The sequence below is a fragment of the Manacus candei genome, unplaced genomic scaffold (genome assembly GCF_025592945.1).
Source record: "Manacus candei isolate 608988 ecotype Guabito, Panama unplaced genomic scaffold, ASM2559294v1 h1tg000011l, whole genome shotgun sequence".
Lineage (NCBI taxonomy): Eukaryota > Metazoa > Chordata > Aves > Passeriformes > Pipridae > Manacus > Manacus candei.
The window spans coordinates 8,737,098-8,761,815 of record NW_026138059.1 but is presented as its reverse complement, the minus strand read 5'-3'; the positions used below and the strand labels follow the sequence as shown (position 1 = coordinate 8,761,815).

The 24,718-nt window shown below is 37.2% G+C and overlaps 1 protein-coding gene across 2 annotated transcripts in view; it reads right to left on the bottom strand.

Moving 5' to 3' along the window:
* The window catches only part of PXDN (peroxidasin), a 91,644-nt gene that overhangs the window by 17,095 nt on the left and 49,831 nt on the right, over positions 1-24,718 (bottom strand). The window contains exons 9-19 of one of the 2 annotated variants that reach the window (XM_051778077.1): positions 24,077-24,246; positions 22,873-23,145; positions 21,324-21,440; positions 19,983-20,141; positions 16,865-16,977; positions 15,742-15,898; positions 12,179-12,287; positions 11,602-11,759; positions 5,664-7,167; positions 4,783-4,917; positions 3,448-3,656 (exon numbers count right to left, since the gene is read on the bottom strand). In XM_051778077.1, coding sequence (XP_051634037.1) covers positions 3,448-3,656; positions 4,783-4,917; positions 5,664-7,167; positions 11,602-11,759; positions 12,179-12,287; positions 15,742-15,898; positions 16,865-16,977; positions 19,983-20,141; positions 21,324-21,440; positions 22,873-23,145; positions 24,077-24,246 — 3,104 coding nt within the window. Of the gene's footprint in view, positions 1-3,447; positions 3,657-4,782; positions 4,918-5,663; positions 7,168-11,601; positions 11,760-12,178; positions 12,288-15,741; positions 15,899-16,864; positions 16,978-19,982; positions 20,142-21,323; positions 21,441-22,872; positions 23,146-24,076; positions 24,263-24,718 lie in introns of both variants that reach the window. The other variant, XM_051778078.1, reaches the window with a different exon arrangement.

The following is a 24,718-nucleotide window of genomic DNA, read 5'->3' as shown; positions in this document are numbered from 1 at the left end:
TAAACTCGAAAATCTGCCGACAGGTCATTCTGATCGCATTATCTCCTTACGCCTTCCACTACACAACAAGCAACATGTTGTCATCTTTAGTATATATGCCCCAACATTCCAAGCTGACCCTGCTGAAAAAGATAAATTTTATGCCGACCTGCGTCGCCTTACCCAAAAGGTTCCTGTAGATGATAAGATCATTATCCTTGGTGATTTCAACGCTAGAGTAGGAAAGAACTTTGAAGCCTAGAAAGAAGTATTAGGCAAGCATTGTTTTGGAAAATGCAACAATAATGGTCGCCTTCTGCTGGAATTCTGTGCGGAGCAGCAGCTCACCATCACCAACACTATCTTTCAGCAGAAAAATAGTCTGAAGACAACCTGGATGCATCCTAGATCCAAGCATTGGCACCTCATTGATTATGTCTTGGTGCGACAGAGAGATGCCCGCGATGTCCACCATACCCGCGTGATGCCTAGTGCAGAATGCCAAACAGACCATCGACTTGTGCGCTGTAAACTTAACTTCAACCTTAAGTTCAAACCTAAAAGGGGTGGTATTCCAAGGAGGAGACTCCAAGTTAACAATCTTCAGTCAGCCACAGTGAGAGACAGCTTTCAGGCAAACCTTCAAACTAGGCTAGAAGATCATTCCATAGATCCCTCTCTTGAAACACTTTGGCAACATATTAAAAATAGCATCCTTCAGTCCTCTGAAGAGTCCTTAGGGTTCTCCTTCAAGAAGAACAAGGACTGGTTTGATGAAAAAAATCAAGAGATCCAGGAATTGTTGAGGAAGAAGAGAACTGCTCACCAAGCACACCTTCCTCAGCTATCCTGCCATGTAAGAAAAGCAGCCTTTTGTCTTGCATGCAGCAAGCTCCAACAGAAACTCTGTGACATCCAGAACAAGTTGTGGATCAATCTAGCAGGAAAAATTCGATTATGCGCAGATACGGGTGATTATAGAGGATTCTATGAGGCCTTGAAAACAGCATACGGGCCGATCCGATCCAAAGCCCCCTACTCAGCACCCATGGTCAAACACTTCTAACAGATAAAACCTCCACTCTGAACCGATGGTCTGAACCACTTTCAGACTCTTTTCAGTACTAGTCATGTAGTGCAAGACTCAGCAATTCAGTACATCACACAGCAACAGGTGAAGAATGAATTGGATATTGCCCCTACTACAGAAGAAACTCTTAAGGCCATACAGCAGGTGAAAATCGGCAAGGCAGCTGGGGTTGATGGAATTCCACCTGAAGTCTGGAAGCATGGGGGCCAAGCACTCTGTGCTAAATTTCACGAGTTTGTGGTGCGCTGTTGGGAACTAGGCGAACTACCATCAGACCTTCGAGATGCAGTCATCATCACTTTGTATAAGAAGAAAGGAATTAAATCAGACTGTTCAAATTACCGTATTACTCTGCTCTCCACTGCTGGCAAAATCTTGGCAAGAATACTTCTGAACAAACTAATACCCGCCATAGCAGAAGGAATTCTGCCTGAAAGCCAATGTGGTTTCAGAGCCAACAGGAGTACCACAGACATGGTATTTGTTCTCAGACAACTGCAAGAGAAGTGTAGGGAACAGAACAAAGGACTCTATGTAATCTTTGTTGATCTCACCAAGGCTTTCGATACTGTGAGCAGAAAAGGTCTATGGCAGATTTTGGAACGTTTAGGATGTCCCCCCAAGTTCCTTAAAATGACCAACTCACTCCATGAGGATCAGCGCAGCCAAGTCAGATATGGCGATGCACTTTCTGAGCCATTTCTAATTACCAATGGTGTGAAACAAGGCTGTGTTCTTGCACCAACCCTATTCACAATCTTTTTCAGCATGATGCTCCATAGGGCCATGGCAGACCTTGATGATCAGGATGGTATCTACATTCCATATCGTACTGATGGAAGCCTTTTCAACCTAAGGCGACTGAAGGCCCACACCAAGACCTTAAACCATCTTGTCCAGGAGCTGCTTTATGCTGATGACGCCGCCCTTGTTGCCCACACAGAAGCAGCTCTGCAGCATTTAACATCCTGCTTTGCAGACGCTGCTGAGCTTTTGGGGCTGGAAGTCAGCTTAAAGAAGACAGAAGTCTTCTATCAACCTGTACCTCAGGAAGTCTTCCATCATCCCCATATCACCACTGGTCAATCAGAGCTCAAATCAGTCCAGCAGTTTAATTACCTAGGTAGCCTCATCTCCTCGGATGGTAAGACTGACGGAGAGATAGACAACAGTTTAGCAAAGGCATATAGAGCTTTGGGAAAACTCTATAAAAGAGTTTGGTGAAATAAACACTTGAAGAAAAGCACGAAGATCAGTGTTTACAGAGCCATTGTGCTGTCTACTCTTTTATATGGGTCCAAATCATGGGTCATTTACTGCCACCACCTGTGACTCCTAGAACGCTACTATCAGAGCTGTCTCCATACAATCCTAAACATCCACTGGTCAGATTATGTAACCAATACATCTGTTCTAGAACAAGCAGCAGTCTCAAGTATTGAGGCCATGTTGCTGAGAACGGATCTGCGCTGGGCAGGGCACGTCTTAAGGATGAAGGACCACCGCCTCCCTAACATCGTGCTCTGTGGTGAACTTGCCACTGGCTGCCTCAAGAGAGGAGCCTCGAAGAGGAGATACAAGGACTCCCTGAAACAACATCTCAGCCTTGGCCATATTGATCTTCATCACTGGTCTACTCTGGCTTCCAATCGAGAGGCCTGGAGACACACCATCTATAATGCTGTTGCTTCTTTTGAGAACGCACGCAGGATCACTCTCGAGGAGAAAAGACAACGCAGAAAGAATCGTGTCTTGCTGATACCGTCTAAGGAGTCTTTCTGCTGTGCTTTTTGCAACCGGATTTGTCTATCTTGCATTGGCCTCTTTAGCCACCAGCGTGCTTGTAGCAGATGTGGGTAGAGCCCTTCCCAAATCTTCGTTTGCGAAGCCTAGCCATGATGATGACGATGGAGATGCAGTGAAGTCTGATGTGATGCTGGCTAAAGACAGGCTGTGTAGAAAATCTATATGAGACAGAAGCCAACATACAAGCCACAAAGCAGTGTCCTGTGCTTCACTCAGCTAAGTAAATGCTATTTCAGGAAAAGAATAAAAGGTTATTTTTGAAGAAAAACAAATCACCCCACTCTCCTAACTTTTGAAGAAGATGGCAACGAACAAGAATATTTATCCACAAAAGAAAGAAAACAAGAAAACAGTTATCTACACCACATAATGCTCAAATCTATGCTATTTTTATACTGTGTCTATTGAACATAAAATATGGAATGACTGCCTTTTAATGGGGCTGCGCTCCAGATTTGAATTTGTAATGTCTTAACAAAACCCAAACAACAGTAAAATATATTCTTTAAATAAAATGGACACTCAATAAACTGCATATACATCAATGCCCTCAAATCCACCTGTATACAGACCTTCACAGCAATCTTGCCACATCCTGAGGTCCAGTTTAGGAATATCTTCACAGCTACTATATCCATGTGGGAATTCAGCCACCTTAAAGACATCATGTTGTACCCTGGTTATGTTGTCACCATTATCACACAAAACTCTGGCAAGAGATGTCTGCTTGATCTGAGTTAGCTGAGCAGGCGTGAACACACCCGGGTTCTCATACCATAACCTGTAATCTCAAAGAAAAGACAAGTTTGCTAGTGAAAAAAAAACCAAACAGGCAGTTTTCCAAAGATATTTCAATACTGTGTTCAGTACTTGTCACCAGTAACGTGGAGCTCATATGGTATATATTTCTCCTTTTACTCTTGCTGCCTTCAGGAATGAGAGTTCTATGGTTCACAGCTTAATTTTTAAACAGATTTTATGCAAGAAAGTTTGGTGTTTCTTTTAAAAAAGCATACAAAAAGGTTTGACTTATTGACTACAGAAATCAAAAAGCCTTTATAATATCCTAAGTAGCAATGTGATAACTTAAATAAATAAAATAACAATACAAAAAGTGAATCAAATGTAATTTCCTAATTCTTCCTCTGTTTCCCTTTCACTAGGATGAGATTAATCAGCCTCAATCTTTCTACCTTCATGCCATGAGAAAACCAGGATTCTAGGTCACAAATTATGTTAAAATGAGGGAAATGTTGATTTGCAAATACTGAACGAGCATGCTGGAAGTATGTAAAGGAGATCTGGCTGCTGTGACAATAGCAATGAATATTCTCTTATTTCAGGTACACCAGAAACTGAAAATGAGAAATTGCTTATAATGTGTTCTATAATTACATAAAGTAATTAAAAAACAGTTACCAAATTGTGTTGATTGGGTTAACCTGTCTGCTTTTAACACTCTTTTGGTGCACAGACTGCTTGTAGGAAGTATGTATAGCGATTATATAAACAGAGTGATACTTTTCCAACTTATGCTTAAGTAACAGAGATGGTAACCACAATCTCTTTGCCAATAAAATGACTAAATAACAATGAAAGGACATAAGTATCATCCACTTTTCAAAAAGGTAAGTGACTTGAATATCTGGTAAAAAGAAATTCAGCATGTGCTGGCTGTTATGCTATTTGGGAGTCAGTATGACATACTCATCATAAAAATTAAGAGATTTTAAAAATAATCATGGCTTCTAACAATGTTTTAAACCTGTATTCTTCATCTTTTCAATTATATTTCAAAATCATAAATGAAAATAAAATGGAGTTTAGTTTGGAAACATGACATTGAAACTGTTACTAAGCATCTTCAATTTAAAATTAATTTTGGTTTCCATGGTATTTCAATTTACCTGTCTCCATCCCGAATACGCCTAAACTGTGTGCTTAACAGGCACATCAAAGTTGGCCCCAGACGGCTCCCTGGAACTAAGTCTTCTACCATTAGAGCAGGAAATAAGTCTATGTTCAGTGGGGACCCATACAACCTATAAATTGAAAAACACAAATATTGAATAACAAATATTTTACAATTACAAAATAATCAGTATGTCATGAAGCTAAGGGCAAGAGATACAAATAAATCACATTAAAAATGCCAGTGCTACATCCTTTGTGAACAACCTGTGGGTGTATGTGCAAGAAATCCTGCAATGTAGGTTGTATGTGTCTCTAACACCATGGGGGTCTAAGTCTACTCCACAATTTCCTTTCTCCTAGTATCTTTCTTCTGATTTCTTGGAATTGTTTATAGCTTCTATTTCCTGCTCCTCTGTACACACTTCTTCTTTTACTCTAGATGAGACTAATTCTTTGATTTTGTGCAGATAAACTAGGAATGGCAGGTAACTGAAGACTTATTTTCAAACGCGGAAGCTCTAAAGAAGAACAGATTACTGGTAGGGAAGGAGGTTCACATGGCACTACAGTGAATGATAATGCAGTTTGTTTTACTGTTCAGAATGAATGGAACTGAACATGTAACTACTTGCATGAGACTGGCATTAAATATGACCTTACACTGAAATAGCACTCATATGTAACAGCATTTACAAAATCAAATTAATAATTTCTTGAACACATACTGTATGTATTAACTTATTGTTCACAGAGATGTTTCTTAAAATCCCTTTAAGTCTTTCTTAACAAATATCTTTTTCTAGATAAGGCATTTAATAACTAATTTTGCATGCACATTTAGATAATTGACTGTTTTTCTTCACCTCAGGCTCACCTGCTAAGCTTCTCCCTGATTTCAGGATTCTTAATTTCATTTTTCAGATCTTCAAAAGTCTGAGCTGAAGAAAGATTACAGTAAACTCTAAAATCATGATAGGGAGGAATTCCATGATCTCTGCCTCTCTGAATATTCATAGCTGCCAGATCTAAAGCCACAGTACGTGCCATGGAGAAGAGTCTTTCTGTTAATTCTGTATTGAGTAATTGTGATGGGACACGCATCTTACCAGCAACACCAAAAAATCCCCTTAGAAGTGGATCAATGCCTCCTTCATTTACAATCCGAAACGGAGAGAAGAATGCCTTATGAAGAGGTAGATGGCCTTGTGGAATTGGTTCAAAGTTTTCATCCAGTCGATACAGAAAAGGATTAATGAGTGTGTGACCAAACCTAAAAGCGGCAGTTGCAAACTCATTAGTTATGCCAGAATTAACACTGGGATCATAACCCTTATATTCGCCAAGCATCTTCATGCCTACCTCTCCAAAGATCTTAGGGAGCCAGTGGCTAAATGTTATGTGTTGCATTTCTGCACCAACAATTTTGCGTGTTTCGTGATATATTGTGTCACCGTCCCAGTGCGGATTGAGTTTCAGTAGCTCTGTGGCAATTCTGTTGTGCTCTCTAAACCACAGCGTGTGGATGCTGGTAAGACCCAGCTGTTCATTGGAGCGCTGATCACCAGCTAAAAAGCAGGGTATTGGGCTCTCATTTTCATCCCTCATACATTCTGTTGGTGGGCCAGTGGCAAATGGAAGAAGAGGCTTGCCAGATCTCTGTACGATGCCCTGTCTAAGAAGACCCCTTTGACTCGCCAAGTCTCTGATTTCCAGTGCTTCATGGTCCGAACTGCCGTACACATTTGATGCATCGATGTATGAAGTCAGCTGGTTGATCTGTTCTCGGGGGTACACAGAATTCATCAGGAGAGATGTCATACCACTTCCACAAACTGGACTGGAGCGTACAAAAAACATGCAGCGCGCACCGTTTCGAACTCTGGGATCATTTGGTGGTATCATAATCGAAAAGCACGGAGGATCATTTGTACAAACAGAACTGCAATGCTGACCATCTGAAAATCTGGCCTCACTTAGGGCAGCTACGGTGAGGTCAAGGTCATGGTCAAGAAACTGACCCCATTGCATGAGCATGTGAGTGTACTGGTCATCAGGAGTTACTGTTTCTGTCCCAATCAGAGTAGTTGAAACCAAGCGAGGCATTGGGAGTGCATAACCATTAGAGAGCCTCCTGGGTTCAATCCCTCGAGGCAAATTAAATCCATTTTCATAGACTGACTTTAACAGACGTTCAAAAGCTGTCAGAGAAGCACCCCACATGGGATGCTGAAGGTTGTTGCATGTTCCATCGTGTGTCCTGTACTTCTGGTGGAAACACATATCTGAGCAGTTGTTCACTCGTCGATGTGCTGTACAACCTGAGAGATTAGCTATCAGATTCAAGTACTGGGGAGATACAAGGTCATTATAGTGATAACCTGAAACCAGAAAAGAGAGAAGGAGAAAAATCAAAGGCTTTATAGAATCACTGTCCCCACAAATTTACATTTTTCACTAGGTTAAACATCCTTATTTTTGAAAAGGAACAGTAATAGTCATATACGTGTATTTGAGCAACAATTTGACCACTACTATGTCAGGAGGAAACTTTCTAAAATGCCAATTAAAGTACAACTTTTACGAAATTATCAGAAAAGGAGCTTATTACTTATTTGCTTACTTAAGAAAGCAGAGATATTTTCAGAAATAAAAGTCTCACATTGAGACAAATGGAACATTTTCCCCATATTAGTAAAAGCATTTTAAAAACTGTCATTAACACTTATGTGGACTTCAAGTCTTTATCTTTTTAGACTTGATAATTCACTGAACATTATTACTTTGTTTTGCTTTATTACAGTGAAAGTTGCAGACTTTTAAGAAAAAAAAAATCAATAAAAACTATAAAAGAAAATAACCGCTAGTAAGACAGCCAAACATGGAGTGTGATCTCTAGGACAAGTGATGTGGAGTAACTCCTATTCACACTACCCAGGACAAGTTTCTAAAGAAAACTGGTGTTTGTGTAGCACTTGGCACAGGTTTCCTCTGCAGTCCACACCATTTGCCTCTGGAACTAAAACATACTTATCATTTTCCTGCATTTTTTCTCAGTTCATGGAAAAATAATATATACAAAATATATACCATAATTCATCAAAATTATGTATTTAGAACCTCAGATTAAGACTGTGTTGCATGATCTCTGTTGTGGTACGACAGCATGTGGAAGGATTGAAGACCATAAGGTCTCCTAGTATAATGTTGGATGACTGCAAATAGTAGAAGAGTCAGGCTGTGCCTTGTCCCTGCTGCCTATTAGGAATCATTCTAAAAGTGATTTTTACCTAGTAACATTTGGATTTAATATCAGGAAAAGTAAAAGTCATTGATTCTGGCTATTCTGCTACATCTACATTATCTACTTGTGTAGACCAACAGAAATGTGTCTGTAAAGTGAAATTTTTGCTGCTGAGAGACACATGCCCACTGTATCCATTGTAGAACTGGAGCAGGTTTCCTTCAGAAAATCTTTACTTTGTTCTCCTGGATTGAGTGTGGCCCTGAACCTGATTTTTCATTTAAGTAGAAAAGAATTCACACTGTTCAAGACTATATCACAAATCACACCAAAGCACAGTAAGTGGGGACACCTGGGAGATTCACTTCAAATGGGAGCTGCTGATCCAAAGCAAAAGGCACATCTTGAGGGACTAATGTATATACGGATGAACGAGGTTCCAGGATCCAGGAAGGAGTCCAGGAGATGGAATATATGGCAGTGTAGCTGTATGTTTAGCGAACTAGAAACCATCATACACCACCATGGACCTTAATCTGGAAAGCCTTCAGTCAGGAATAAAACCAAACTAGCACTATATCGGTAAAAGGAAAAAAGGAAATGAGTGAATGTACAGTGGTACCGTGTTCCCACAGGCTCAAGGGGTTCCCAGCATGATGGCAATCGCTCAAGAATATGAACTGAATGCAGTTTTGCAAGAGGTTGGAGCTGGCTATTTGCACACAGTCGGGAAATGTTATTTTTAGTCCTGAGCTCAGACCCAGAGGGCCTGCAAAGACACTGGTCTTCATCTAAATTCAACACATAAATGTGTGTTAGGCACGCTGGATCTCTGCCAACTTCCACAATGTGGGGCAATTGCAAACAAACCACCTAAATTCCCACTTTTTCTTTGTTGAAAGGGACTAGATTGCTCATAGTTGCCCAACTGTGACAAGACCTGTGCTCAGTCAAGGCAGCTATGTTTTCTCAGCCTCAGGCTACAAGTACTTTACATGGTTTACAAGTCAAAGCAGTCAGACCTAGTGCTTGCATTAGGCAAAACTAACAGGCTCGTGTAGACATACAGAAATTATTTTATAGAATATTCCAGACTAGGAAAAAGAAAAACAAACCACAGAGCAAAACCAGGAAGTGCTACTGGGTAATGCAGCAAAATACATTCTTTAAGGATATTACTGATAGCCTATTATAATTTGCTGGCTACCAGGGCAGTTTAATTCTAAAACTACACCCAGAAAACATATCTTCATTATAATAACACTCCTGCTTAAATGATTTTCATTCATCATGGAGTTCTTTCCTTATGATCATTATTCATTTGAATAAACATTTGTCTGCTGTGGTTATCCTGGTTGCCATCCCCATTTCTGAAATCAAGCTGTGAGCAAAACTTGACTGTGAATCTTTTGGGTGGAATAACCTTTAGTACTAATTTAAAATAAAAGGTTCAGCTTCTCTTTTTAGAAGTTCAAGTGGGATGCAATGTCTCATTACAGATTAGAGTTCATAGCTTTCTGATGCCAGTCTTTAATCCTTAATTACCCCTCATGCTGTAGGCACTAACTCCATCTCTGCTTTTGAAAAGGCTAGGTGTTGAGCACTTCCAGTCCTTAGAACCTGGCTAGCTTAACTCACATAATATTACTCTTTTTTTTTTTCTTCAAACTGCAAGGAAGAGGTTTCATATAGTCATGGAAATATTGATTAGAAGGGGTACCTCTTATCCAGACCAAGCTCCTGCTTAAAGCAATGCTGTCTTCAGTACTAGATCAGCTCAGCTGTATACCTGCCTAGAGGGCTTGAAAACCTTCAAAGGCTGAGACTCCTCAGCCTTTCTGGATAAATTGTTCCAGTGTTGCACTGGCCTTCTGGTGAGAAACTGTTTCCTAAAATCCAATCTGAACCTCCAAAGCAGCAATTTGTGGCCACTCCCCTTGTTATACAATCTGGCACTGCAGAGGAGAATTTGGCTCCGTACCTCCTTGAGATATTCCAAGGTTTTACATTAAAAAAAAGTCTCTAAATGGGAAATTGTCAAGTTTCTCAATTGTTCCCAATGCAAAACTGCTAAATAACACCTGCCATTGGGCTCTCCATTTCGAAATAAAATGAAATAAGAACAAAAATTACCATTAAAAAATCTGAGTATTAGGCTATTCAAATGAAAACAGATTTATTTCACTATTCAAGTTTCCCTGAAAGCCAGGCTTCTGTGGATTCTGTATGGTCAAAAAGCATGCTCTGATTGTGAACAGAATTTCCCGTATCACAGTTGGCTGATTTTGTGTTCATTTATCTGTATCTGTAGGCTTTAATGCCAGTTTTTGGTAAACTTTAGGTTTTTGACTACTTTTCACTAGGACTTGTAATAGTGAACCAGTTCTCACACATTGCATTTCATATGTTGCTAGTATTATATTCAATACGCTTGAATATGCATCTAATCAGAGAACCAAATCAAATTAGCTTGCTCTTATAAAACATCAGCCTTCAAAGAATTTTGAATAAGTTTTTGTGGTAAACAATTCATCACAAATTATTTACTCAGCCCCTAATAATGAGCTTCTTTTACTAGTAAATGTTGCAGTAGTCCACAAACCTTGCAGCCTTTGGCCCCATAAATACTTGCCTAGTTCATAGTCAAAGTTTTCGGAAGTTACAATAAATACTCAATTATAAACATCAGAAAGAATATAATAAGTAAAAGTATTTCCTCTAGATTTTCAGTGTAGTTTTTGGCTATGTCTCAAATCTCTAAAGCTCTCCTAAAGCTATCATTATTTCCAAACATTTCAGTACTATGTTTCAAGTCTATCCACACACATCCACACATTAGCTGTATATGCTCCAGCTGGACTTCATGAATTTGAACTTGAACTCCAATACCTAAAAGGCAGAAACTAAACTTCACGGTTTTTTTGCTATTTATTAAAAGCAATAAGAACTGCATTTCTCAATACATGAGCTCAGTGTTAAAAGAAGCAATTAGCCCGGTTCAATGTGCACTTATAGAATAAGTAGCAAATAATTCTTTGAATACTGTTGTGGTACATGCAGAAAGCTTGGTTTGTAAAGTATACAAATCCTTCTTGTTATATCATCTTTGCTCCTTGCCAAGGCATGCCGACACTAAATGTTTTTTCTTAAAGAAACAGGAACAAAATACTGCTTATTTTCAACACACAACAGATAAGTCTGTTCTGCTATGAGACAACGGTCCTAATAAATTAACACACATGGAGTTAAAAACCAGGATACATTAAGCACTTCCATTACACTAATTTTGACCAGTAGAAGAATTTGAATCTGAACTTTTGCCTAATATGTCAACATGAGAAAAAATAAAAACATTCTACTTGGAGAGCTCAAACAGAGTTACATCATAATGAACAATGTGCAAACCAAGGACTGAATTTTGTAAAGTTTTGCAAAGTCAAATACTTCACCAATTTCAATGTAATGGTTCTGTAATTGGGACCAAAACTCAGAAAATAAATGTCTCCTGAAGTATAATGAATTAAGAAGGCAAATACACTTCAACATATTAAAATAAGGAAAGAGTACTGACTTGTTCCATTCAGGTCAACCATCAGACCATCTTGTACATGATCTTGAATGAGCTGTAATGTCCTTTCAAATATTTCCCCAGCTCTTGCTTGCTCAACAGTGTATGGGTCCCTTGGGTATCGAAATAAGGCTAGCAAATCATTTGGAGAACGAGGACGACTGATAGATAATTTGGAAAAAACAGTAAATGTACACAGGAGTTACAAAACAACAATACTACATAAATCATGTAAATGTTCAGCAACATGATTAGTACATACCTTGGTCATTCATCTCAAAATGGAAGGCAAACCAAAAAGGAAAAAAATTAATAAAATAATAACACATTAAATATTTAGTTGCATTTTAATACAAATTATCTCAGCAGAAAAACTGTTGCAGGGAACAGAGATCTCAACAGGACTGTATAAACAATAGGAATCCTTACATGTTAAACTGTTAGCTTCTCAGAACTAACCAGATGTTAACAATGTCTTTTAAATAATAAAACGGTTTCTTGTTTAATAAATCTTCCATTATTTCTAGTACATACAAAATTAATTCTGACTTCTCAGAACAAAAAACCCCAAAGGAGATACCTGTCAAACAGATGTGTACGTGTTGAATTTATTGCTCTGTCAACAGTCGCAATTGCTTCCACAATTGATGTTTGTACAAAAGGATCTCCATTTCGGCTGACATTGGGAACTATAGAAAGAGGAATTCACATTTTATTGCAAAAATGGCCACACACAAAAAAGATACTTCTGTAAAACAGAGTCTAGACACGACATCATTTCGGTTGTACAAAATAAACCCTTGTTCATTAAGCATTAGTTCATCCAAATATAAAATTCTTAACCATTTTGGAATTCTATCAAAGCATATTACAGTGGAACAAAACTTATTTAAAACAGAAGTTAATGTAAGTTTAAAAGTCATCTTGCTTCTAACTCTAAAACAAAATAAAGATTAATACCTATAGTGTTTGACTGTCCATTAATCAGACCTACAATTTCAAGTACAGATAATCAAATAAAAAATGAGTTGTTATTATTAAGTTTTTTTTCTGGTGTGGTGTCTTATCAAGTTTCAGGTGTTGGATCAAGAGCCTGACCTATATCCTCTGAAATTAATGCAGATTTCCCCTTTGATTTCAACTAGTACTGAATTAGTATTGAATTCAAAGAAAGAATTTAAAGGGCTTACAGGAATATGTTACAAGTGGTACATAATGCACACATTTTACTGTACCTATTTGGTACAGTAAATTAACATTGCTCTTCTCTCGAGCATAGTATAATAAGCAACACACAATAATTCTGAAGGGCAGTAAATATTTTATCTATTTTGATCACTACTTTGTTTTCTACTTTAAAATTATCTTTTTCATACTAGATTAAAAGTCACATGCTTAAAAGTTACTTAACAACTCTACATAATACTGGAAAGTCACTAATGGATAGGCATCTGCCTTTTAATGGAGTGGTCAGTTATAGCTGGACATTTGTACAACTATAATAAGCTTCCTTTCAATCTAAACAAAGAACTACCAGATCCAGGGGCAACAGCTAACAATTTCCAGAGGGTGTTTAGATTGGAGAAGTCACACAGGAAGAAGGGTAGAGTAGGGAAAAAGTCCAAAGCAAATATATTGGAATAAAATCAGCAGATGTACAAAATCAGATGACATAAAAACTGTTGTTTGCAAGCTTTTCATTAATTTTTTTCTTTTTTTTCTAGGCAGTTTTTCATTATTCCTGCATAAATGGCAGCTTAAACTGTGTCTATATGAGTTTCATACTCTAGACCCAGGCAATCAAATCTAACTATACCATCAAATAAAACAGTCCCTGGCACTTCATAGCTGTAGATGAAGCCCCTTTCTGTGTCCTAAGGCAAGCCTCAGGCTCCTGACAATCTACTCCCAGCATCCAAAATGAGCTGACCCTTTCCATGGTTCCTGAGGGCAAATAGTCCCTGATCTGTCCTAATTACCAAGTGTCCTCCTTGCCTGACACTTTGATTGCAACCATAGAGAAACATTATCAGATAATATAATTTACAGGTTTGCTACTCTCACTTTAGTTGTTTCAGAGAATGTTTGTGTGCCACAAACCATCTGGATAGAGCAACATTGCAGACTGTAAAAATAAAACGGCTGGTTAACTTCCCTAGTGCTGTCTACATTAGATGCAAGCTTGATGTTCACATGCAGAGCTATTTTTCCTGATTAGCGGTGCATGTGGGCTGAATTATAAACCTCGGTCAGAGTTTAACTATACTATACTTGATTTTTGTTTAGACTATTTATTGCTAGCAGTTCTCTTTTTAGGCTGAGAAAGATTAAAGCTCCTCGCAACACTTTTCACACAATACATTTTTTTTTAATTTGGGGAGGAAGGGGAATGATTTTTACAAAACAACAGAAAAGGACAGAAGAAAATGGCAATAGAAAAGGCAAACATGGCCAGCAAAAACTGCTCCCCAGCTTGTCTTTATTCTGTCTCAGTGTTAAGAAAATATTTTTATGCTTTAGAAATACTGATAAAACATTACCCTGTTTAAAAGAAATGTTGACATGCAAGTTTTTAGGCATTTCTGGCTATGCCATTATTGATACTCTCCATGTAGCAATTATCCAGTTCTTATAATTTGTCCACTTGTCCTTCTTGCTTCTCTGAGAGCTTCATTTTTTTAAAACAACCACAGAGAAACAGTATCTGATATCCCATTAGTTTTAAGGAAAAGTATCATTTACTGTTTCAGATTGAATGCAGATTAATCAAGGGTAGTTTCACTAATTTTTGGTATATTCATGCTACTGTTTACAAGAAATTAACCACATTACAATTAATTACTGCAGATCAGCTAGCACCAGGTTTTGTAGTTTGTTGATTTCAGTGGATGAAAATGATCAGTTGACACCTTCACTACATGAATGAAACTCATTCCACTAGGGTTTTAGTTCAATTTATGGTTTCGTCTTTCAGAGCTCTTATTGATTTGAGATCTGGCTAATATCTCCTAAACAAAAACATTTTTTTGCTATGCATCTCCAGAGTAACCAAGATTCACCGATTTCTATGGACTTCCTTTCCTTTGTAGACTTCATATATGTAGATGCAAACTTATTACTGAACGATTCTTAGCCCTACAATTTTTGTCTCCTCAATCCTCTTTACAGGTTGAAGAAATATTACTTTTTATAGAGCAAAGTATAGATTAAGTCTGTTAAAAGCAACTTAGGCCAGGGAACATCATAGTTTTATTGATAGTATGTGATTGATATCATGGCAATCAATAGATTAGAAAAATCACTGACACATATTTATTAATAGTAAACAAAACACAGAACATCAGAAACAACACTGGGAAACAATATGCAATATGCTGAAGAAATCACTGCTCTATACTAATTTTTCAAAGATATAAAAATATTGTCTCATATTTTCTACTGAAAGACAGAAATCATAGATTTTTCTTTTATTTTCCATCAAAATAATCTGAAAAATCAGCAGTTTTAGTCAATAAATTAGAAAAGCGGTATGGTCAATCTTTGTAAGAAAGTTATTTCCTTAGCCTCTTTGGATGTTTTATTACCAATTATTAGATAAAAATAATTGATAACTATTATTTGCCATTATTTCTTTTGAATAATTAGAACAAGATCAAATACTCTCCTTTTCTTTCTCTGTTTTCTTTTTTAGTTTCTTAAGATCTGTATGAATTTCCTCAATTCTTTCACAATGGTTGCAGCCTAATTTTTAACCAAGTACTATAAGTGTCCCTTTGAAGATGCCAGAAGAATTTTGTCAAGTTATCCCTAAAGATTAGATTGTGTATTTGACCAGCAAATTCTAATAGGTTCAAATAATATCTTGAGAAGAAAGTTGAAAGACTGACTTGAGCCCAAAGCATAGTTTGTTTTGAAGCTTAACTCCTAGAGACATTCCTATTCTAACATATTCCCATCTTATTCACATCTGTAAGATTAATGATGAAAAAAAGCCCGAAAAACAGAAAGAGATAATTATGGAAGAAAAAGAAAAATTTGAATAAAAGAGCAAATTTAATATTTTATTAATTTTTTCATCTTACACATTAAGCAATTAGAACAAAACTAATTATCTAACTCATACCTCTCAATCATATATCTTACCATTTACACTAAGCACCATACTAACAGAGGAGTATCCTATGGTGTTCCGGGCAACACATTCATATCGGCCTTCATCAGCTGTTCCGACATCGCGAATGGTAAGAAATCCCTCCGGACTAACATGAAATTTTCCACTCTCAGTCACTTGTACTCCATCCTGCAGAAAAGCCCAGAATTTAGTTATTCTAAATACACTTGTTTTCATACATGAATTTTTGTCATCTTTTTCTCTTCTATTTTTATTTTTTATTTTATCTTTCTATTTTGTATGCCAAGATCATAGTCAGATATATTTAGATAAACTTATATAGGAAAAGTACATGTAATTCTAAATTGTACAATGTATTTCTTTACTTTTAAAAGTACTCACTATTATAAATCTAAGTATTTTAATAGCTATAGGCTCTCACCAACTAAAATCTATGACCCAAAATAAGATAGCACCTCTTTAGAACATATATATTTAATTTTTCTCAAAATTAACCAGCAGAAATAGATCTCAAGAGCTTTATGTGTATCAGTTCTTCATGTGCTATGCATTTAGAAGCTATTTAAGGTTCATTAAAGTACATTTTCTAATGCTTGCTCATTGAAGAGATGAATATAATCAGAAAAATTGAAAATCAATATTAACAACTCATTAATTCACTGGTAACTCTGCTAATAGCTCTATAGTTTGATATGGTAATTATTACACCAATGGAAATCAAAGCCACAGTTACTGAAGCCTGTCCTGGTTGAAGTGTCAACCTAACAATGTCAAAGAGCTCACCAATACAGTATTTGTTATTGTTTTGTATCTATAACATCATTGAAAGCGTGATTATTAATAAGATATTTGCACAGAACTGTCTCTAAATACAGAGACACTTTAAGGAATATATGTTATGAATTTTAGCTGGTCTGTATAATGATTTGCATAACTATATATGTATATTTATCCCTTTAAAATTCATATTTAGTATCTATATACATGCTCTGTATTAAAGATTTACTGATTAAACTTCAGGTAATGTTTTCAGACACCAGAGCAAGCAATAATTTGATAATGTGCACTTTAGTTGGCTAATTATGAAGTGATAGAAAGGCTGCTGCCCTTCTGCAATAACTGAATATCTAGTACCTTATTCCATGTAATGACTGGCTCCGGCTCTCCTTGAGCACTGCATGGGATCTGCACATTTGTGCCAACCTCCACTGTCATGTCACTGGGAACACTGGCAAATACAGGAGTCACTAAAAAAAACACAAATGATCCATTGATAAGGTATGAAATACAACTTGTGCAGAAAACAATCTAAAAAGAGGTCAGCACTCCTATTTTTATTAGTTACTGAACATTTCTTAATCTATAATACTAGTCTATCTGCAATTTTTTAATTGCTTATAACTTTGTCTTAGAGATCAAATTCCTTTCTCCTGGAGAAACTGGCTTCCCATGGTGTGGACGGGTATGTTCTTAGCTGAGTTAAAAACTGACTGGATGGCCCAGAGAATGGTGGCAAATGGAGTTACATCCATTTGGTGGCTGGTCACAAGTGGTATTCTTCAGTATTCAATACTGGAGCCAGCCTTGTTCCCTATCTTCAAGGATAACTGGATGAGGGGATTGACGGTACCCTAAGCAAGTTCACAGTCAACACCAAGTTGGGTGGGAGTGTTGATCTGCTGGAGGGGACGAAGGTTCTGCAGAGGAATCTGGACAGGCTGGATCAATGGGCTGAAGCCAATTGTATGAGTTTCAATAGTGCAAAGTGCCAGGTCCTGCACTTGTGTCACAACAACCCCATGCAGCACTACAGGCTTGGAGAAGAGTGGTTGGAAAGCTGCCCAGTGGAAAAAGACCTGGGAGTGTTGGTTGACAGTGGCTGAACATGATCCAGCAAAGTGGCCAAGAAGGACAAGGGCATCCTGGGTTGGATCAGCAACAGTGTGGCCAGTAGGACCAGGGAAGTGATTGTCCCCCCGTACTTGGCACTGGTAATGCCACACCTCAAATCCGGTGTTTAATTTAGGGCCTCTCACTACAAGAAAGACATTGAGGTGCCAGAGAATGTCCAGAGGAGGGCTGGTAACAAGAGACAGAACAAAAGGAAATGTCCTTAAGTTGCACCAGGGGAGGTTTAGATTAGATATTAGGAAAACTTTTTGCATAAGAAAGGGTTGTCAAGCACTAGAACAGACTGCCCAGAGAAGTGGTAGAATCACCATCCCTGGAAGTGTTCAAAAAATGTGTGGATATGGCACTTGATGACATGGTTTAACAGCGAACACAGTGGTGGTGTTACATTGAAAATTGGACTTGATGATCTTAAAGATCTTTTCCAACCTTAATGGTTCTATGACTCTCTTCCTGATGTCTGTTTCAGGATGATTTTAAAGTACTGTTAACTTCTAACATAACAGGCTAGTACTTGACAAAATCATTTGAGTTCCATAAATTTAGAGCTCTGAAAAAAATTTCTGTCAATAGCTAAATCTGTACAAAGTCATCACAATGAACATTTCATTAACTTCTGTCATCTATTTTTAAGTTTGAACGTTTTAAGTAGCAACAACAGCAATTTTTTAGATGATAGAAGCAAAACCTTCCACAACACATTCAACCATGAAATTCCCAGCCTGACTTGCTGAGGTGCTAACTTTTGACAGAGTTCCTACATCCCTGACACCAGTGAGCCTTAGGCCTTAAACCATCCTCCAATTCTAAGGAAAGAATTACCTAAATCTAGTGTGAAGAAAATTAATGTATTTTTTAATTCTAATTTTTTTCAAATCCAGATTGGCACCTGGCACTCAGATATCATGAGAAGCACACACCAGATCACGAAGACGTTAAGAATTGTATTTCTTCTGTAATGTATTAGTGTTTTGGGTGGAGTGTGACAGGGCAGAGGGCTGTGCTTTTATAGAAAATTATTTGGCCACACAACATACATTTATACTACCAACCAAATCTGGCCCTGCTGTTAAACTGTTCGTAAGCAAATGGCTATCAAGGACCAGAAACCATTTCAAATAAGGCATCCAGAGGCTGGTATCCAGCACTGCGGGATAAGAGAGCTTGGCTCTGTGGATGTGAGCCACGCCATGCCAGCAAATAGGCCTGGACCACTAATCCGTATTCATTAACACTGATTTAGCCACAGTGACCACTGACTAGACATTCCTCAGATGAACGGTCCTTTTGTTAGAAGCCCAGAATTAAAAATGTTCTCTTCTTGCACGACTGAAAGCAGCATCGCAATTGATCTATGGAGAGCTCCAGTTTCAGGTTGTATATTCAGCATTCAGTCTTGTATTTACTGCCTTTTAGTGACTGGAGTTTGCAACCTGAGTTGCACAAAAGTCCTTATATTAAATGTTACTCAAATTCAGTGAAGTTTAACACAGCTGGAAAGGTACAAAACTTTTTAAAACTGAGATTTGCTTAATATAATTTTAACCAACAATTTTATATAAGTAGAAAAAATTATCTCAATTTTGACAAATCTATCCTAGTACTACTCTTAACCAAGAAAAATCAATGGAATTTTTTTTTTATAAACTTATAAGTTTAGGAAGACATTTGAGCCCCTTTTGTTAAAATACAGTTTAAAATTTGGTCACTAAAAAGAAATGCTTTGAATCAAATGGTTAATCTCCTTGAATTTAGTTAAACGTCAAAGTACTTCAATAAGTTATGAATGTTAATATGATTATAATTTATCCTAGAAGTAGCTTACTTAGAATTTACTTGAAGAAAAATATTTAAAAAATGGAGTTTGGGGTTGGTTTTTTAGGGGGGTTTTTTGTGTCAGTTTATTTTAAGCATAAGCAATGACTTTTCTTTGTGAAGTTCATTCTGCTGTTGTAAAATAAAGTGTTTTGTTCATGGAGATAAAATATTATGTGAATAACACTATTTAATTAACAGTATAGAGCTTCAACAACAGACTTTTCACAAAACATTTTCCCAAGCATAGGAATACTGTCATCCTCAAAGAAAACCTCCACTCTTTACCAAAAAAAAAAAAAGTAAATCAGATAAATCTCTTTCCAGGAAGACAGATTGTTCTAAAGGAATGATACCCTGTACAAATATTGGTAAGTATCCATACATGTTATTTACTAAAAGCCACTTGGGATCTAAAAATAGATATACTCAGAAACAATCACACACAGTACTGTGTATTTTAATGTAAGCTTAAATATTTCTTTTTTTTTTTTTTTTCCCCAGCAGCAGTGCATGGAGACCATACCTCTAGGCTGTACAGTCAGATATACAACAATTCGTTGGGATCCAATAATGTTGACAGCTTGGCATTCATACTGTCCCTGGTCATGCAGAGCAACCCTGGAAATCCTTAGGGTTCCAGACGATAGGACTAAGTGTCTTCTGTCAACAGACAACTGGCCTCCTGAAACACACAACAATGGCATTTGCTGTTTATAGCAACAAAGTCCCTTTGTGTCAGAAAAAGGGAAACCCAGAAGACTTTAAATTCCATAAAACACTGGAAAAAATTAAACTTTCTTAAAAAAACCCCACACCTAACAACAAAAAAAAAAAAGCCAAAATGTTTGAAATCTTTACTTCTCAGAAGATAAACATGAAAAGCAAACAAATTATATGTGTGCACACAATCATAATCCTGATCTTTTCTCTGTTTGTGGTAGAAATAAATATTTTCATTTAAAGAACATGATAGAGCATCCAAATGAGAAGACATAAAACACCAACATGTGTTACTGCTCATTTCATATGCCATGTGTGTAAGACACAATTCATTTCATGTGCCTAAGCCATGTAGGGAATTCACAGAAAAACACATAACACAAATGAACACACATCAGTGTCTGTACCCTATCCTTCCCTTATGGACATTTCATTTGACTGGAACAGTCTCAGTAGAGGGAGAAAGAAGGACATTATCAGCATCAAAATGATCAATAGTTTGTTAAAAATCTGCTTTATCTACCATAATTAAGAATTTCCTAAGAGTTGTTTTACCTGCTAGAGCTGTTTCATTTGAATCAAGTGGAATATTTGCTTACTGATAAAACACCCACTACAATATTTCTTCCTGCAGGATTTGGCTTAATGCCTTTAGAGCCATAACTTGATAAAACAGACAGCAGAGCACACCCCAGTGCTCCTGTCAGTGTGCATTAAGTGACAGAGATGTTCATATACCGATGCCAGTTACAGGTTGGACCGTTCTGGTTTCTGAAGAGAGCACATCCCACCTAATTTCCGATCTCCAGTTAATGACAGCCATCTCTATTTCTTCTGCAGTACACCAACAGTGACTGCTGCATGTGATTTGCCCTGTATTTCTTAAACATTTATTACTAGGAATCTATTATGGATACAAATATTTTAGTGGCTCTTTTTTATTGAATAATGAAATCTGCTTGGGTAGCTAGCTTATATGGGACACCTTGTCTTTTCTAGCTAACTGAGAAAGAGATGAGCTCTGCTTCCTTCAGAGACTGAAGCATCTAAACAAATACATGCAACTCCTTTCAATATGTGAGTGATTCCAATATGACAGCTAAACTATTCTAGTAGTTTAAAAGTAAGAACAGAACACACTTACCTCCTTTAGTCCAGGCAATAACAGGCTGGGGATAACCTTGTGCTTCACAAGGGAAGTCAACAGTTTGCCCCTCAATCACTGTTTTGTCTTGAGGAGTGACAGTAAACTGAGGTAGAGCTACAGAAGAGAAAATAAAGCTGGTTAAAAAAAAACAACTGAAAAATGCACGACTCTCTGAAATTACATGCCATTTCCTGTGTGAGTTGAATAGTTCATGTTGGTGGGAAGAAAGATGTTATTGGGACTCTTTTGTATTGTGACTGCTATAGAGCGGAGAGCTGGGTAGCCACTTGTGCAAAAGGAACACCTCCCTGGCATCAGTGAAGTCGTGTGGAATCTGCTGTCAGATTCAAAATAAGAGGTACAGTAAGATTTGTAGAATCAAAACACAGAGTGTTCCATGGATTAAAAATACCTTCTTCTCTTTCTCTCAAAACTCCTCAGCTATATTGTGAAGAAAATGCAATGTAATCAAAACCATCCTGAGCTGCTTGTTTTCTTCCATACACTGAAGGAAAGTAGCGAGTAGTGTGTGTGGGCCAGGTTCTGCAGTAACACTGTTCACTACCAGTGTGAGAGGTGATTTGTTCAGCTCTCACAATACAATTGTCTACGGATGAATAATAAAGGAACAAACCACAAAGATAAGTTGTTTTGTATAGCTTTTGAACTCACTAACAAGGCATTTGTAAGAATGCACGTAGGATCACTCTCGAGGAGAAAAGACAACACAGAAAGAATCGTGCCTTGCAGAATATACCACCTAAGGAGTCTTTCTGCTGTGCCTTTTGCAATCGGACATGTCTATCTTGCGTTGGCCTTATTAGCCACCAGCGTGCCTGTAACAAATGTGGATAGAGCCTTTCCCAAATCTTCAGTCGAGAAGCCTAGCCATGAATGAATTAACATGAGAACAGAAGCAAACTTGAATTTAAAGGTTACTCAAAGTATTTTGTAAATTAAAGTTCCACCATGAAAGTATGTGCAAAAAATATTATCTATATACACAGGAGACTTTTGATAATTGTTCTCAAATACTCTATAAGCACAGTTTTGACAAACAATACCAAAATTATTGCAATCAAAATAACTTAGAGTACTTTGACTTTTGCTTTGCTTCAGTTGGCAGAATGATAGTTTCTATTAAACTCAGAGTTCTCATACTCACTGAAGTGTCTACAAAAGAAAAGCAGCACAGATCTTTATTCAGAACTCCATTTCTAGTACTCTGGTTGCTGCCTGTTACAGAAAAAAATTAATCCTCCAAAAATTTGACTTTTTTGTTCCTCCAGGCAAACAAAATATAATAAATAATAAACATTTCAAAACATCAAAATAATGACAATAATCAATGAAACTTAACTTTCAGGAAGACAGTATGTAATATCTTACACTATGTGAAATGTATAGCAACTTTCTTATTCACTACAATAGTGCAATTAAAAGTAAAAACTCCATGTTTTTAGTTTGGCTCTGTCAATACAGAAAAAAAAAAGACAAATCTACACAATTTCAAGTAATACATCACTCCTAGCTTAACGTTACCTACCTTGGACTATGATGTATGCAGTTGCATGGATGTTATCTATGCTGTTAGTTGCAAAACATGTATACTCGCCACTGTCCTCCTGCTTTACATTTTGTATATAAAGTCCCCCTGACGGAGTTATTGTGATGCGAGGGTCATTTGGCAAAGGTGTTCTGTCGCCTTTGGTCCAGGTAATTCGTGGCTGAGGGTGCCCAGTTGCACTGCACTCCAAGGTAACACTCTCTCCAACCAGCACTTCTGTATTTTGTGGGTGAATCACAAAACTTGGCCGGGCTGTGAGAAAACAGCAATGCCTAAATATGACTTTTAGATCACATAGCACTAATTTAGACAAATATTGCAATAGTTTGGGATGTCTAGTGGGGTTTTTAAAGCTCTGTTCCAACATACTTCTATTTTGGTGCAAACTCTGCCTTGCTTTAAGTCTAATCTAATCTGACATTTACAAACATCAATAAATAAAAACCAAAAGCTCATAATTGCACTGGTGTTTTTTTTAACTCCCATTAAAAAAATTTTCAAACATTTTGTTCACCTATGCTGATCTTTATAAAGATCTCTTCAGAGGCACAGACACTGAGACCCAGAAAACAAACTGGCTAAAAATTGCCATAAGTGCACAAAAGACAAAACAGATTAAGCAACATTTTAGTAACTTCTCCCAAGTATACGAGTACTTGTCATTGCAGGGACATTTTCAGTTTACCTGATGCTGTGTGTCAAAACAAAATGTTCTCACAGCAAAGTTTGATTTTTAAAAACATTACAGTCCTGGACAGGAATTTCGTGCTTGCAAGCATGACGCCTTGGCTAGACAGGGGTAAAAAGCTCTTGAGCAACAGTGGCTACACAGGGTGTGCCAAAGCTTCCACGAGTAGCCTGTTCAGAAGATTGTGGTTTTCAGGTACCCAGAGAGAACATTATTGCACTGACCAATGTTACAATGCAACAGTCTCTTTTCCTAACGTCTCTACAGTCTACAAGATTATAATCAAAACTGCATACTACAGTAAACATATTAGCTAACTAGCTGATTTGCATTTTTGTTATAGGAATATTATAGCTCCAGGATCTAATTCTTAAGATGCCCAAGGACAACAAATCTACATGTCAAGAACATACAAGAGCCAAAGCATTTTATAACAATCTTATTATCAAAACAGTTCTCTACCTGAATGCAAAATTCAGACTTGATGTTCTTTACCTGGTGACTCAAAGTATCTAAGAGTAACTTCCTGAGTTTTCACTTCTCCAGCCACATTTTTTGCCATACACTGGTAAATGCCTTGGTCTGTTTCTTGAGTATTCTGAATCATCAATGTGCCATCATCTAGCAAGTTTAGACGGGAATCTTCTTTCATACTGAGCTCATTACTGTGAAGAAAAGAATCTGCTGGAGTTAAACCTTTAAATCACAAGCACAGAAAACTGCCAAATAATAAAACCCAACAGATAAATGAGCCAAAATAACTTGGGGGAATTTAATTTGTTAAGTAAAATAATAGAATTTTGCATTTTCTCCTAATGAGAAGAGGAAAAAAAAAAAAGAAACAATTTTGTTTATGCAAGTATTACATCTTCAAAATAAAAAGCTAAAATACTTTTATGAGTAAAAGCTTACAGGGGAAAAAAGTGAACAAAACAGACATACCTGATCTCATTTTTCTTTAAGGCTGTTCTAGCTGGCAAAACAATTTAAACTGTTTCCGCTGGAAGTATATCATGTAAGTTCAGTACTCAAGATACTTTCTACTAGGAGAGAGGTTAGTTGCTATAAAACCATCTTTGTACCAACCTCTCCCTGGATTGTTTAAGGAGCACCAATGAACCTGATTATAATTTGTAT